Source organism: Crassostrea angulata, chromosome 2 (genome assembly GCF_025612915.1).
Source record: "Crassostrea angulata isolate pt1a10 chromosome 2, ASM2561291v2, whole genome shotgun sequence".
Classification (NCBI taxonomy): Eukaryota; Metazoa; Mollusca; class Bivalvia; order Ostreida; family Ostreidae; genus Magallana; species Magallana angulata.
The window spans coordinates 70,018,390-70,036,339 of record NC_069112.1 but is presented as its reverse complement, the minus strand read 5'-3'; the positions used below and the strand labels follow the sequence as shown (position 1 = coordinate 70,036,339).

The 17,950-nt window shown below is 34.9% G+C and overlaps 1 protein-coding gene and 2 pseudogenes across 1 annotated transcript; 1 reads left to right on the top strand and 2 right to left on the bottom strand.

Annotated features, from left to right (window-relative positions):
* On the top strand, nucleotides 1–1,504 carry LOC128171119 (P2X purinoceptor 7-like; annotated as a pseudogene).
* Nucleotides 1,505–1,537: 33 nt separating this feature from the next.
* On the bottom strand, nucleotides 1,538–3,550 carry LOC128171112 (uncharacterized; annotated as a pseudogene).
* Nucleotides 3,551–9,049: 5,499 nt separating this feature from the next.
* Nucleotides 9,050–14,974, bottom strand: LOC128174797 (uncharacterized). The gene has a single exon (XM_052840251.1). The coding sequence runs from the start codon at nucleotides 14,972–14,974 to the stop codon at nucleotides 9,050–9,052; it is 5,925 nt and encodes a 1,974-aa protein (XP_052696211.1).
* Between the last annotated feature and the right edge of the window lie 2,976 nt (nucleotides 14,975–17,950).

Here is a 17,950-nt window from a genome sequence, read left to right as displayed (position 1 = left end):
ATGAATTAGCAGACGCTGCATCAAGTTTTAATTAGGGTAATTGAAGCTGAACCTGACTTGATGAAAAGTTTCATAGAAGGTTCAAGGCAGGACAGTAACCCCAGAAATAGCATGGTGTTTATGTGGGAGATGTCAAGCATTTGATGATCCTCGCATGAACCTATGCGGTTGCCAATCTCCATGCATAACCTCAAAACAAGAATTCAGAAATCTGTGTTGAGGCATGATGTCTTGGAGATTGCCACGCAGCACAGTTAAGGCTGTCAATAAACTTCGTTCAGACAAAAAGTACGGGAAATGTGCATTATGACATCACAGTATATTACAAACATCGAAAGTACTTATAAATCTATTTATTAGTAAAATTAACTTATACAATTTTTTTAATTAAAAACAACAAATGCTATTACTTACAATTTTGATGTCCGTTATATCGTACACACTGAAAAATAAGCGAGATGTCATTCTCGCTGTACTACAAAATATGACGTCATATGCTTCAAAATGACGCATTAAGTTAAATCATTGAAGGCTATCGTGCAGTTTTATAGCGAAGAAAAACAAATGTCATACATTAACGGAAAAGAATAAATGAATATTTTGTTTAAAATTATTATTAGTAGAATGCTACCTATATAGTCTTATTTTCATTTTGTTAAAAGTATGCATCGTATAAAGAAGCCACCTCGGTTTTGTATAAAATATCGTATATCTAAAATCTGAGTACCTAAATAAATCACTTAATTGCAAGGGCATACACTTACCTGATCCCGACAAACTTTTACATGTGAATTTGAAATATGCTATGTAACTTAAAAACTTCTACGATCCTTGTAAAATCTTACAAATTAATTATTTTTAAATGAAATTAACCCTGTGACCTTCAAAATTATTCAACATATGCATTATAAATTACGGTTTCTACTAACAAATATTTTTATCTTAAAAAGTTCCCACCGTTTTTCAAAATCTACGATATAACATCAAGTTATTTCATAATTCAGTTGTGAATTTTGACATGATTATGCCCTTGCAATATTGAATTTTTTAAATGACCTCAAAACCACAAATACATCTGCTTGTACCATGCGACTGCCATATCACGTGACCACTATGAACATAAAATATTGTACTGATATATATATATTTTAGAAATATATTGCATTTGAGTGACTGTTATTGACTTTAAAAAGGACATGCCAGTTTAACTAAAGTATACGTGTTTTCATCACAAAAATTTGCCCATATTTTTATTGACTGTCTTTACTGTACTGCGCAACATTCTGAACTGGAGTTATCGTACCAACCTTGAAACTTCATTCACTCCATCTACCTTCCGGAACCAAGCGTACAGGAATTTTGTGCTTTGGCAACACAGTACTCTGGGAGCAGGAAGGAGAGTGCCAGTGCCTTCTCGTGTGTGTGTGTGGCCACCAGGAGGAGATTTCCACAAGTAAATGGACAATGTAGGGGCTACCACATCGCAAATTTAGACTCTGAATAAATTTATAATTTGAAAAACTGAATTCTTTTTTTTTCTGCTTTTCATTTCTGCAAGTAAAACCCGAGCCCCAGGATTTGATGATCCAGATAAATTGGCAGATATGTTGTCAAGATCTTTTGAGTGCTTGGTCCTTGTATAACCTGCACAAGATCTCCAATATATCTCTTTCATGCAGGTTATAATGAGTCCTGAAAATAAATAATATTTTTTTCTTTTATGCCAAAATAAGTGCCCATCAGATATCAATAATACTACAGTTACTAGTAGTTCATATAATCAGGAGAATAAGGAAGAATAAAAAATCCCCAGAGCATGTATCTTTTGTTACCTTGAATGAAGAAGTATTCTTCGATTGACTTCTTTTCATATGCAATCCACTGCTTTGATTTCTGTGAAAAGTGGGAATAAACATATGGCAAACCACTCTCTGTGAACTGTGTTAGCCTATGAAGATGGTTATTATGGTCCACTACAGCTAGCATATTTCTTATGGTGTAGGAATCATAGCTATAGGACACTCTTTTTGGTACATAGTGTAAAAGGGTATGGCTAAAGAAGTTTTCAATTGCCCACGTTTGACGGCAGTTGAGGTAGAATGCCATACTTCCACACCAATCCCTATTGGAAATTGCTTTCCTATAAAAATATATGTATGTGGTTACAATTACTGCTTATTCATAAGTACAGTTATAAATATGAAAGAATGTACATTCTACCATACCTACCTTAGTTCTTGAAACGCAGAAGAATTTCTATGAAGCCATTTTCTATTTGAAGATAAGGACTCCAAGTTATTTTCAGTATGATGACATCTGCAATCATAGAAATGTAATCTATTACGATATTATCTTAGTGAATCATACACAATTTGATTCAAATTAGATTTTCAACATTACCTTCCCCCGGGCCAAATGTGTTGGTTGGTGACATGATGGAGAATGCCTAACCACTTTTTCAATAATTTTTCTACATTCCCTTTGAAAGCACTGCAGCAGTACCAAAAATGGTTAATACATGTTAAAGGTCGAATCCTTTTTGGCTATCTCTCCAAGCAGAAAGGCCAGTTTCTTTGCTTTATGCCAGATGTCTAAACTGTGGTGCAGATGTTTGAATGGGTCAGTGCCTGTAATACACATGAAAACTTTTATTTTCAAAATTTCCCTTTTAAAAAGTAGATATGTAATGGTGAATTAATTACACACTATATTATTTCTTACATTATGTAAATACATGGATATTTACTTACGCATCATGGAAATTATATTTCTGCTAGCATCAGAAATTATTTCCCACACTACATACGGTGATACATTTAGAATGTAGTTGAGACCTCTCTCAATCAGGAGCCTCTCCATTTTAGGACTGTGTCGTCCAACCTCCCGATAATCTCCAATTTCCAAATGTATGATGTGCTTTGAATTTACATCCATAAAGACAGATGTATACTTGTTGGTACAAAACCCTTAAATATTTTTACAATTTTTTTTTTCAGAAATTGTTTTCAGTAAATTAAACAAGGCAACATTTGCAGTACAGTCAATCTAAATGACTGCCTGGCAATGTATTCAGTAAAATATTCGCAATAACGTAATACATATGGAAGCAATAAAGTATCATATCTTACATCCACAGCCAGGCTCAGGGGTATCTCTTTCAGTTTGTCACCAATATCTTCCATGTGTTTAGTGAACACTTTCTGTACTGCAACCTTGTTGAAAAGATTGTTAGCATACTTGTTGATACATTCATTGTGACAAATTAAATCATGGTACATGCAATAGTATGTTAGACGGAAATGAAAAAAGGATAAATTATAAAATAATACATGTACTAGCAAGTATGAATCTGCAATTTATATTTAAACCTACAAATGATAAAAAAGAAATCAATACTTGCTACATACTCTGTACTGAAGATGCATTCTATAGAATTGTCTTGCTGATCCAATTGCAAGATTAATAAATTTTGCACCCATATTGAACTGATCCCATGATGCTCCTGACAAAAGTACCATTAGTTGCAGCAAGATTGCAACAGCACTCCTGCCTCCATAGAATGGTCCACTTTCCAACATGACCATTCTGTTTTAATAATAATTATTTGTAAATGTGAAATTATTCAAATATAACATTACAACAATTATCAATTGAGTACTAAGCAATGACAACATTATGTATATTTTTCTGTTATACAGAGCTTCAGTATCACAAATGTCTACTGTGGAATCATTAGATTTCGTGGTGGCTCAATATTTGTGGAGTTCATGGGTACCTCTAAATTAACATCCTCCACGAATTAATAAATTTTTAATAGTACATTTTCAAAACTAATTTTTTTAAATTTACATTATACAGTATGATTTAATTGACATATATTTGTGCTAAAAAAGTAGGTAGTGGTCATTTATTTATTTCATGATAACTTACTCTGCCTCAACAATGGAGGATAGAATGATAGGATCACCACACTCTGTACAGGTGCTCCTTTTCAATAGGTTCAATAGTTCCCTCTCCCCAACAAAAATCTTCTATCAGACAATATGTTCATCTCCTCCTGGTCTTTATCACTGTCGATTTTTTAAAACAATGCATATACATTATATATTTCACAAGACATATATATATATATATATATATATATATATATATATATATATATATATATATATATATAATATAATATAAGGGTAAGCTATCACTGCAGAGTGTATAATTATTTCACAGTTGTCATGAGAGAGAGAGTGTCATTAAGAAATGCATGATACATGTACATCAACATGTGAATTATTTATGAGTATGAAGGGTAGAAAACTTTAACATACTTTTATATAACATTATCGTCACCATCTCTGTCAAAATCCATATTTAAGGCACTGCTACAATACAAAATAGAGTCTCAAATGCCATCCAAAGCAATATTTTTGTTTCTATAAAACTTGTTTCCAATTGTGTCTATCCTAGTAAGCGTTCGCATTCTTGAAGCAATAACTAATAATTTCTCCCTTGTGTTTACACGTTTAACATGTACTTTAATTTTCAGACACCGCTCTGTGCATGAGCAAAGCATATCGTGAACAGTCCATGCTGGAGGTAAACGCGTGGTTTTACTCGGTTCGTGTTGAATTTCTCTAACACTTTTACAATGTCATGTTGTCGTTATTTTATTTTTCAATTTAATGCATGTAAAGGTACATGTTCAGTGTAGGCCGATACGCTTTAAACAAATTATTTCCTGAACTTTTGAAACAAAGAACCGATATTGGTATTCGAAGTAGAAATTTTCCTTCCCATGCGCTAGGAGCCCGTGTGTTGCCAGCAGTTCTTCAACGTCAAGAATGAGTAGTAAAGTACATGTATTTTATTTTATTTCTGAACTCGGGGCATTTCCGAAACCTTTGCGTTTTGTCGTATTTTTCATACGCCGGAAATTATTTTCTTAAGTACGCCTTTTGTTTTGGCCGATGCAACTCGAACACGTTGACAATCTCAACAAAATCATTCGTGCGTGACCATTCACCTGGGTAGTACGTGGTTGCCAGATATTAGGGCTATAGAAACTAATATGGCTGACAGTGGCCTGTCGTTTAAATGACTTCAGTAGAGCTTTAAGGTATGTGTGTACAGAACACTACAACATGCTACTACACTAGTTTCACAGATCGAATCAGTATGCTTTTTAAAACAGTACGTTTCAAGTTTTCCACGGTTCTGTTTAAAAACTAAAGCTTTAAGCTTTGTGAATGGTGTGCTAGCTTTTTTAAGGACCGAGTCCAGTCCGAGTGCACATGGTTTTGAGTATATTTATTTTCAGGCATTCGTTAGTGCAAAGTTATCACTTTTTTGTATCGTGTTTTTATTTGAAATTAGCATCATTCTGAATTTATTACCATAATAAATACTGTAATGGTGTTCACAAAAGCATCGTTTCCTGATATTGTAAACTTCTGCCTAGAACAGAATAAAATACGATTCCAAGCTGTCATAACTTGTATTGTTAAGATTCTTTGACTGGGCATCAACGGTTACTTTAAAGACCAATAACAGGCAATAATGATAATTCTTATAACTGAGAGTTCATTATGAACAGATTTTACTGTACATGTTACATGTACCACTGGACAAAACGTGATCAGAATAATTTGCTGAATGATTGACAATGCACATAAAATTTTAATTAAGTATAATTATGTTAAGGAGAGTGAGCTGGACATCCTCAGTTGCATGGAAGCAGTGTCACGTCTTGCTTTTTGTCCTTAATAACGTGATATGAATTCACTATAAATTTGGGGAAATTTAACTTTAATTTGAACACTCGCTTGCTGTGATGAACTAAATTTAACTCGCTGATGTAATTTCTTATTGGTGTCAGCTCTACTGACGTTGTTATATGTTGAACACAATCTGTCGTGGCTGCAATCTGCAATCCAAATAAGAAAAATGATGATAAAATATGAATACAAGTTTATTGAATGGAGCGTCGCATGGAAGTGCTATAAACAACAGTCACCAGTTACAAAAGTTTAAGCTCATTTACGTATAATATTTTAAAACTCTGGTGACCGTAACAGAGGTATAAACAAGATGTAATAAAAATATAACCTCTGTATTATTAATTAACAATATGAAAAATAATAAAATCCAATGTAAACAATATAAAGAATATAAACAAAGACTTAACGTCGAGGAAATTCGAACTAAAACTTGACAACGCGTATGTGAATTAGAACCAAAAGCGATTACAAAGATCTTAAACGATGAATAATTTGAAAGCCTTTATTTTATAATTTTATCTAATTTAACTGTCAATATTTACGGAGAACTTACAATTTGATCTAAACATGATTCCCGTATTTTGTTTCCCGAACTAACTTTAAATTACCTCCTTTTACTAAAGAGTCTCTTTAACTTAGAAATGGCGCTAAATTCAAATTCTAATTTACCACGCATCAATGCAACAAACAAAAGTATTTCATTTACTTGTCTATTCTACGACTATCAAAAATAAAACTATTTACTAAAAAAATACATGTGTTAACGGCAAAACTTAGACGGATGAAAAAGCAATTATTCTGTCTCCTAGCCGATAGGTTAATAATGAATTATTTCATAAACGACAAAGCTCAAATTTAGAAACTTATTCCTTTAAAATCATAACTTATTTAAATACCAAAATTAGAAAATAAACGTTTAAGCAAATTATTAATTTCTTAAAATCAAACTTTTATGAACTTTGAAACAATAGAAAATAAAATAGAGAGCAACATACCTGCAATCCAAATAAGAAAAATGATAATAAAATATGAATAAAAGTTTATTGAATGGAGCGTGGCATGGAAGTGACCGAGTTAGGCCAAATTTCCAGCGACGTCCCCACGCGCTTGGATTGCAGGTCATTGACCAATCAAAATTCAGTATTAGATGATCGGAAATATCAAAAGTGTGAAAATTTACCATTTTAAGAAAAAACCTATTAGAAAAAGAAAAAAAGTACAATAAAAATGAAACTTGATTACGTAATTTTTATTCATTCAAATGTCAAATGTTCAAACACATGACAGCAATTCCTCTGGACATTGTGTTGTTTATTTGGTAAATAGTTTTTTTTTTACAAAATGTAAGAAGGTGTAAATTGAGTAATCCCTAGCATGTCCACTTAATGGACCATCCATTGTATTGTGTGTAAATAGTTTACTTATCAGTCTTTGATATCCGGCCTAGTCCGAAATAGGCTTAATCAATTACGTAATCAAGTTTCATTTTTATTGTACTTTTTTTCTTTTTGCAAATGACCCACGGCTATGTACAGCTGCGCTGAGTTATGTCAACTAAACGGATAAACTGTACGGGTCACGTGATTTATCACTAATAAGTCATAACAACAAATTTAATTTTTAAATGAATTTGTGGAAGGACAGCAGTATCACAGCAAATTAAATACCAGTCAATGGGATAAGCAATGGTGCCACTGATTTCAAAATGCAAGGTATGGAAATCTGCCGTGTAGTTACAAGTTAATTAGCTTCTTTTTGATAAGTGTATTACATAAATTTAATAACTGAAAATCAGGAAGGGGGTTCTTACCAAAACCCAATCCCTTTTTTAATCCACACATTGAATTTATACATTTCTATATTACATGTATTTCTTCTATTACAGACCCTGAAACGTACTACTACACCACACGCTCGCTGCACGCTCGCTACACGCTCGCTAAACGGTTCACACGAAACGCTGAACGGTTTACACGAAACGCTGCACGCTTTGCCCGAAACGCTAAACGATTTACACGAAACGCTGAACGGTTTACACGAAACGATTCTCGCACGAAACGATTTGCTCGCTTTTCACACGCTTTGGACACGCTTTTATCCTGATCGATTCGGGTCCTCTCGGATTTTTACCCTGACTCTGTTAGTAAGAATTAATTTTAAGAAAACACGAAATAATAGAAATATTGATATTAGAAACATATATGTACATAAGTATTGAATTGATTAAATAAATTAATTTAGTACTTATATTTAAAGCAAAAAATTATTTATTCACAGAATTAGCCTAAAATATTACTTCTATAAATATATTTATTCCTCAAAAAAATTATCCATGATTCTTATTAGTGCCGTAAATAATAAAAATATTCAGAGAGAAAAAAGTTACCGTAACACAATATTCAATACCAAAAATTAAATCCGTATGATTACAAACTGAAATCGGTTTTTCAGTATTCGGCGGGATTTGTTTTTTCTTCTCACATTAATATTTTTATTGGTTTCAAAGAATACGATGTAAAAATACTAACTGTAAATAAACCTGTAATTATTTACATTGATAATTTTGAAAGTAATGTAAAATGAAATTAGTCACATAAGTTAGAAAAATGCTATAAAACAACCGATTAATTTTTTTTTTCTGTCGAATCTGTAATGTTATGAACTGCTTCATATTGTATCTCAACAGCCAATTCGTTTCCGTTTCTTTATTAATCAAATGTAGGAAAAGATTGACTACAATAAAAGGTAAAATTACGAAACTTACTATGATGTACACGTATAAATCTGACAGAAATTTCCATTATGATAATAATAATAATGCCTGACCCGATGAGATAATATACAATAAACAAGCAATGTACGAAAATATTAGAGTAGAAAATTTAGACTTGACCGAGGTTCCATACCCTTCATTTTGTTTACATATTGAAACTTGTTTAAACGACAAAAATACACTATGGGGGGAAACGCAAAAAGTTATTACTGTGTATAACAACAATGCAAATGGTAATTAACGTGATTATTCTCTGATACATCTATTATTATTCAACAAACAGTTCAAAACTTCACTACGCCGTAGTCTACAGTTCTTACAAGTATGGCGGCCTTGCATCACATAACGAAAATAATATATCGGACGAAATTGGGGAAAATGAAAAACCTGTTCTGATAAATTTGGAAAATAAATTTGGAAACCATAAAATCAATTTTATATACCGGCCCCTAAAATATGGTCCTACCTAGAGCATATTTTACAATTTTGCATACAAAACAACTTAGTCTTTCTCATCTGACTCCAACACGAGACAAACTTTGGCTATTGGGCGCGTAAGAATACTGGACACAGTTTTCACTTTGACAACACGCACGATACCATGTACATCCTTCTGAACCTCCAGAACTCGACCAAGATTCCAATGATTCCTCGGTCCATTTTCGACAATGAGAACCAAGTCACCTTCTTTAGCATTGCGACCTTGCTTCAGCCACGTCTGTCTACTCTGAAGGAGAGGTAGGTACTCCTTAATCCATCTGCGCCAAAAAATGTCTGCAAGGTACTGGATCTGTCGCCATCTACGGCGTACATAGTTGTCTCTTTGTGAAAAAGTTCCAGGTGGTAATGTTTCTCCGGATTTGAGAAGTAGCAAATGGTTTGGTGTTAGAACACTCAGATCACTTGGATTATCTGATGTAGGCGTCAAAGGTCTTCCATTGAGAATAGCTTCAACTTCACAGAACAACGTTGCGAGTCCTTCATCGTCGAGATGGATAGTTTGTTCATGTAGAACAGAAAATAGCACCTTTCTAACAGATCTGATGAGCCGCTCCCAGACACCTCCAAAATGTGACGCTGATGGTGGATTGAATGTCCAATCTATCCCTGACTGCAGTAAGTGAGAATGAATCTGGTTTATGTTCCATGTTTTGAGAGCTTCTTTTAGTTCTTTCTCAGCACCCACAAGGTTTGTACCATTGTCCGACCTGATAAATTTTGGTTTTCCTCTCCGTGCAATGAATCGGCGAATAGCATCAATACATGAATCTGTATCCAAGGAGAATGAAACTTCAAGATGAATTGCTCGGGTGTTAAGACAAGTGAATATCACACCATAGCGTTTTACCATACTCCTTCCTCTCTTCAACTCAAATGGTCCAAAGTAGTCCATGCCTACATAAGTAAAAGGCGGATCATCTGTTTTAAGCCTTTCAGCGGGTAAATTAGCCACCTTCTGCTGCATTGGAGGAGACTGGTATCTTCTGCATAAAACACATTTTGAGATAAGCGATTTCAATAGAGAAGAAACACCAGGAATCCAAAACTTCTCTCGAATCACAGCTAAAGTGGAATTCTTGCCCAGATGTCCTGTAAATCTGTGGGCATCTAATACAATCAACTTTGCCAGTCTGGAATTTTTTGGGACAATCATTTGATGCTTTGCGGTAAAAGGTACGTTTAGCTTTTCTAGTCTTCCTCCAACCTTTAAGACTCCTTCATGTAGAAACGGATCTAATCTGGAAAGCTGCGAAGACCTTTTGACATGTCCGTGTTTGGCTACAAGATCTTTCAATTCGTTAGCGTAATATCGTCTCTGCTCATATGCAATAAGTTCTCTTTCTGCTCTATCAAGGATGTCAGCATTGAGGTATGGAATGTTCTTTACTAATCTAGGCTTCTTTAATCTATCTTCACTCCCCATGTTTTCATTCTGCTTGATCTTTTCTTCAGGAATCCCAGAGTTCATCATTTTCTCATGTCTTTCTCTCTTCTGGATGACTGTTTTCCGCAGGTTATCCTTGGCTGTCAGGAACCATCCAACAGCAACTTTCATTCTTTTCCAGTCTGAAAAATGTTCCAGAATTCTTTCAACACCTTCTACTGGAGATTGTATGAGAGCAGTGTTGGCACATTTTTTCACTTCCACATCATTCGTCGCCAGAGTGGTATCAATTTCATGTTCCGCGGGCCAGGTAGATTCTTGTTTCCAGAGAAATTCGGGTCCATGGAACCAACGCTGATTATCGATAAATTTAACAACTGACGAAACCCCTCTAGATGCACAGTCGGCTGGGTTCTCTTTTGTGTTGACATAATGCCATTGGTCAAAGTTTGTAGCGGCATGAATGATGGCAAGCCTGTTTGCAACAAAGGTTTGGAATCGAGTCTTTGTGTTAGCTATATAACGAAGCACTGACATACTGTCAGTCCAGAAGTGTATCTTTTCTATAGGATAGTCTAGTTGGTCATCAACTAATTTGCTTAACTTCACAGCTAGAGTAGCAGCTGCAAGCTCCATCCTAGGGATTGTCATCGACTTAAGTGGTGCGACTCTTGATTTTCCCATCACAAATGAACAATGTACTACCTTATTCTCATCAGTAATTCGCAGATATATGACAACTCCCATACCAAGTTCACTCGCATCTGCAAAACAATGTAACTGGTACGACGCCGAGTGTCCAAAATTCTTTGGTTTGTAACATCTTTCAATCCTTACATCTTCTAATTGTTTTACTTGTGTAAGCCAGCTGTTCCAGTTTCTCAACAAAGTTTCATCGATTTTCTCGTCCCATCCTATGCCATTTCTACACAGCTGTTGCAGCAAAGATTTAGCTGTCATAACAAATGGTGATGCAATGCCGAGAGGATCGTATATGGAACTCGTCACAGATAGAATTCCTCTTCTTGTCGTTGGTTGGTCCTTTATTCCTAGTTGAAATCCCAAGGAATCACTCTCAACAAACCAATACACCCCCAGGGCACGCTCTATCAATGTTTCACCATTTAGACTCAACTTCTTGATGTCATCAGCTCTATCATCTTCTGGAACTGACTTTAAAACCTCTGCACAGTTACTAATCCACTTTGTTAAACGAAATCCTCCCTTTTTACAGAGGTCTATCAAGTCCTTAATAAGAGATATGACTTCCTCTTCAGTGTCAACCGATGCTAAGCAGTCGTCAACATACATGTTTCTCATTATGACATTTTGTACACATTGATCATATTCTTCGCCATATTCTTTGACGGTCTTTTGCAATGCATAATTACAGCATGCCGGTGAAGACGTAGCCCCAAAAATGTGCACTTTCATTCTGTAATGATTAGGTTCAGCATCCAGATTTCCATCTTTCCACCAAAGGAATCGCATGCAATCTCTATCCTTCTCTGGTACGATAACTTGATGGAACATGGCCTCTATGTCACCTTGTACTGCGATACGTTCCTGTCGAAATCTCAAAAGTACACCCAAGAGGCTATTGGTTAGGTCAGGTCCTTGTAGTAATTGACTATTTAGAGACACACCCATAAAAACTGCTGAACAATCAAAAACTACTCTTATCTTTCCTGGCTTCTTTTCATGGTATACACCGTGATGAGGAAGATACCATACTCGCCCGTCATCCCTCTTTAGCTGCATCTCAGGAACTGCTTCTGCGAAACCCTTTTCAAACAGTTTGTTCATAAAGCTGATATAATCATTTCTAAATTGGGGATTTTTCAACATCTTCTTCTTCAAACTTTCAAGTCGTTGCTGTCCTTGAATCATATTATTTGGTAGATTCACAGAATTCTCTCTGAATGGTAGTCCTATGGAATAATGACTATTTTCTTGACTGATAGATCCTTCTACCTGACTCAGAAACTTCTTATCTTCCACTGAATGTTCTCTTTTGTCTTCTATAGCACGTTCTGGAAAATCAGAGTTTATTGATGCCTTAACTAATTCTTCTAGTTTCATGTCACATTCACAATATTGTTCAATTGTCACTCTGTTCACATCACGTGTTCTAGTTTCTCCATCCCTGAGTACGTTCCATACGATCCATCCTAACCGCGTCTTAGTAGCGTGAGGGGAACCGCTAGGACCAGTTACCACATCATATGGAGCGAAAGCATCTGGAACATTGCTACCTAAGAGGAGGCCAATCTCAGCATCAACATCTGTAAGTGTAACATGCGATAAATGGGGCCATCTTGATATTTCCTTCTTAGTTGGGATATGGTCATGGTTGACCGGCATCTTGTCTTTAGTGTAGACTTTAGGAAGATCAATGAATTCTGTCATGCTCATGTCGCTGATCTGCAGACCCTTAACTGAGTGAGATGACAGTTGGTAGGCTTCTCCCATTGTGTTCAAAGTGATGTTACATCTCTTGCCACTTGCTCCGAGTTGCCGCATTAGGTTTTCAGTGCAAAAGGAGACACTACTGCCCGAGTCGAAAAATGCATATGTTACAACACTATGGCTTTTGTCCTTCAATTTTATTCTTACCGGGATTATAGCCATGGCACATGTTTGATCACCGGCCCCAGTATCACAACAAGCACTAATACTTGAATTCTCTGCAAAGCAATTAGCAGCAGACGGCTTTATTTTCGGAACTGCTAGTGAAGAGTCACCAGCCTCGCTTTTGTGATTTGACGCGTTTACTGAGGATTTCGTTGGATCATGAAGAATTGTAGGGTGAAAACGTCCGCATAATGAACACCTCAGTCTGTTTCTACACTTCATACTCATGTGTCCTTTCTTCAAGCATCCATAACACAGTCCTTTACTCTTCATAAAGCTGTATCTTTCCTGGAGACTTATCCCTATGAATTTCTTGCAGTCACTGAGTAGATGAGAAGAATTTTCGCAATAAACACATTTCACGTTTAAGTCTGTTGGTTTAGATGTGTCATTTATAATGTCTGTTGACAGTACAACTTTCTTCTGTGGTTTATAATTGCTCTGTCGAGATTCGTTAACTGATATGTTTCCATAGGTTGGATCGTTGGATTTTTTAGCTTCATTTTTTATGAAAGTCACAAAGTCTGAAAATGCCACTCTTTTCTTTGCATCCCTTTTCTTCAAGACGACGCTTCTCCATCTGTCATGCATGTATATTGGTAATTTCAACATTAATCTTTTCATGTTTTCCTGATAGTCTAAAACTTTGATGCTATCCATACTCTCTGCAGCATTTTGACATTCTACCAAGAATAAGGAAAACTCATCCAACATCTTTGAGTCTTTCACTTGAGGCCATTCGAGAGCTTTCTTAATAAAGGTTGTGACGATTAGTTCATCGTCGCCGTACCTTTCTTCAAGTTGGTTCATTGCTGCTTTGTATGCCCTCTTGCCGTCCATATGGCTGAAGCCGGATACGACGCGACCTGCCTCCCCATGTGTCATTTGTTCCAGATAGTTCATTCGTTCATCATCGTCTTTAGTGTTTATAACTACTTTAGCATGGAACTGTCTAATAAATCTTCTATATTCCAGTGGGTCTCCGCCGAACCTTTTTATTTCTGGTAAGGGTCTTCTCAAATAGTTAACAACATCTTGTAGCGCATCTTGTTGCTTTGTTTCCTTATCAGTACTGTGGGATCTTGGAACAAAGGCGTTGGCATTTGGATCCAAAGAGCATGATATCTGTGACCCGATTTCTTGTTGAAACTTAGGCGTTCGTGGCGAAGGTTTTGGAATTAATTGTCTAGGACAACCAACACTATCTTCCTTATTCTCAATAAAATCAAACCGATTTAAAGACTGTTCTTCAGGAATATTTTCATATTTTTGTAGCACTTCACTTTTAGCGTGTGATACTGCAATACCTGTGTCGATATCCAGCTCCTCTTCATCTAGTTTCAGTTGCAGCTTAGCCATCTCGAGTTGCTTTTTTCTCCTCAGGACAGATTTACGAGCTTCTAATTCTGCTAACTTTGTTTCTTCTTTAATTCTTTGTGAAGAAATGTTTGATGCATTAGAAGTGAATGATGTCGCATGACTTTTAACTTTAATGATCTTGCTCTTTGTCTCTTCCATGCGAGAAAAGTAATCTTCGACTTCCTTCTTAAAGTTAATCAGGAATATATCATAGTCATAGTGATCTGCAAACATTTCACTCTTTTCCCTTTCATCTATTTGCGTTGCAAGTTCATCAAAATAATTGAGGAAACGTTCATATGTATTCAACCATGCACTGTATTGTTTTCTCACATCTTCAGTGTCACTTTTATTTTCGAACATCAAGGTCTTTATTTGTGAACCTAATGTTTTCAACTTTCTAAACGTGCTATAATATTGTTCTAATTTATATGACTTTCCACGTTCTGTAAGTTTTCTGTTTCTTGAGGGTCGTGATTCTCCAACATCAAGTTCTGTGGCATCTGCCAATGGCTTCTGGCCATTTTCTTCTAACTCCTTGGCTGCCATGTCGGAAGTATTCACGTCAATGATGTAATGTTATGAACTGCTTCATATTGTATCTCAACAGCCAATTCGTTTCCGTTTCTTTATTAATCAAATGTAGGAAAAGATTGACTACAATAAAAGGTAAAATTACGAAACTTACTATGATGTACACGTATAAATCTGACAGAAATTTCCATTATGATAATAATAATAATGCCTGACCCGATGAGATAATATACAATAAACAAGCAATGTACGAAAATATTAGAGTAGAAAATTTAGACTTGACCGAGGTTCCATACCCTTCATTTTGTTTACATATTGAAACTTGTTTAAACGACAAAAATACACTATGGGGGGAAACGCAAAAAGTTATTACTGTGTATAACAACAATGCAAATGGTAATTACCGTGATTATTCTCTGATACATCTATTATTATTCAACAAACAGTTCAAAACTTCACTACGCCGTAGTCTACAGTTCTTACAAGTATGGCGGCCTTGCATCACATAACGAAAATAATATATCGGACGAAATTGGGGAAAATGAAAAACCTGTTCTGATAAATTTGGAAAATAAATTTGGAAACCATAAAATCAATTTTATAGAATCATTCGCGTAAATAAATGTTCCGTACATAATATCACAGAAAAAAATCAATGGATTAAACAATAAAGAAAGTTGTCATTTCTATTTTGGAATTTGGAAAAGAACAAAAAATAAAAAATGATTTAGATTTTTGTCTCAATATTCGTATACATAACCGGCGCCCCGCATAACGGCGTACAATATATCTATCATAATTTATTTGAATAAAGTACCATGCATATAGATTCCCATAATAATTAATTGCATGTTTGCATTTTAGGAAAATTTCAGTGTGTTAATTACTTGTTGTTTTCCGTTATCAGTGTTTAAATAATTAAAATAATAACTTGTAGAAATATTTTTAATCGGCATTCAGAAGAATTTACTTCATAGAAATTAACAGTATATTTTCTTTCCATGTTTACATTTAATTTTGTTCAAATTAATGTTAAATAATCTATCGTTGAAATTGTGTGCATCATCAAATACTGATTCCGACTACCTTGAAGTCATTAAATTTCTATTGGCTATTGACAAAAAAAGAGACGCGTGACCATCCAATGAAAACGAATACACAGAGTTTGATTGACAGGTTCAGCCAGATGCAGGTCTTATCCGATATCCGAGGTTATGTGTACTGGTTGTACACAGCCGAATAGTCTCAGTAACTAGTCTTCTTTCAATACGCGTACTTTTCTTTTGTTTGTTAAAAATTAATTTAATTTTGTAAAAAGATAAGTATATCATTTCTTATAGATTTTTTTTCACGAGAATATCTCAAATGAGTTTTGCCAATCACAAACAGTTTAAAGTAATGTTTAACACGAGCGCTATTTTGAAACAATTAAATTGTCAGAGAGTTCCGAATGAAATCTGATAAACGTTTCACACGGTTCTCGCACGCTTTGCCCGAAACGATTTACACGCTTTGCCCGACACGCTGCACGCTTTGCCCGAAACGCTAAACGGTTTACACGAAACGCTTCACGATTCACACGAAACGCTAAACGGTTTACACGAAACGCTAAACGGTTTACACGAAACGTTTCTCGCACGAACGTCGCACACTTTTTTGGTGTAGTAGTACGTTTCAGGGTTTGTATGTTGGAAATTATATGGGGTATAGCATTTCCATGTGCCAATATTATATATCCATAAATTTGCAAGATATGTGATTTCTACTCAAGGAATTAAATCATTTTTATCCTGAAAATACCCATTTGAGAAAGAAAATTACATGACTGACTTATCTTGATATAACGATATTTCATTATACAGTCTTCCAACATGGTACTGACTGGGGGAAAATCTGAGGCACCAAGGCTTGTTGTTGTCACTAATGGAGATGAATCTGTATCAACTTGTATCGTGGTTGGTGATGGTGTCGGTATGGATGTGGGGCTCAACATAAAGGAAGCGTTGAACATTTTAATCTTTCTGTACTATGTGCTAGATCTGACATATCCTAAACAACATCAGTTGGTGGGATTTCTTCAACACTATGTACATCAGGACAGAAAGAATTACTTCTTCATGTCGACCAGCTACCTCAAGTTTTCCAGAAAGGTTGATGATGAGCTAGCCAATGAGTCATTAGATTGTCACATGTCTGAAAATAAAGTAGTAAACATTCTTTTCGTTTGTAATAAGAACTGTAGAAAAGACAATTGAAACTTGAACACATGAGTTTTTAAAATTCTCTGTACATTTTCGAAAAATTAAAAGATTATTTTAATAAAAGTTTGAAATGTATATTCCAGTCTCATTTCAGATTTTTCTATCAAAATATACAAAATAGCCATCTAAAAAAATATGTATCCCTTGTGAAATTTTTTGAGTATGCCTTAGAACCATGGAATAAATGTGTTTAGATTTTAAACACCTGAAATTCCATGTGTTTATCACCTAATCGCAAAACATGAGTAACATGTTAAGATTTTAAGCATTTATCTAAATATGTTATGAACATGTTAAAAAATTAAACACACAAAAAACCTCTAACATGGTTGGTGTTTAGAAAAATGTTCCGGAGCTAAACACATTTTTTACAGTGTACGTTTTAAATAGTATTGCTACTGTATTAATGATCAATTACTTTATAAGTATGTTACTCCTTCAACGAATCCCATCTCTGCTTCTGCTACAGGTGTGAATGGATTAGCGATCAGAGACAATATCATGTACAAGAATGTACATCAAGTTCTCAGTAAGACAACTAAGGAAGCTTCACAATTATTGATAGGACGAAACAATATACAAACATTATTCTTGTTGCACACAACAAGTTCTAACAAAAAAAAAACATTAAGTGATTAGTTATACATACTTTAGAATGAACTCTTTATTTAAATAAAGAGTTCATGAAAATAATTAACTAATAAACTACACATAACCTGAAAAAAAATTC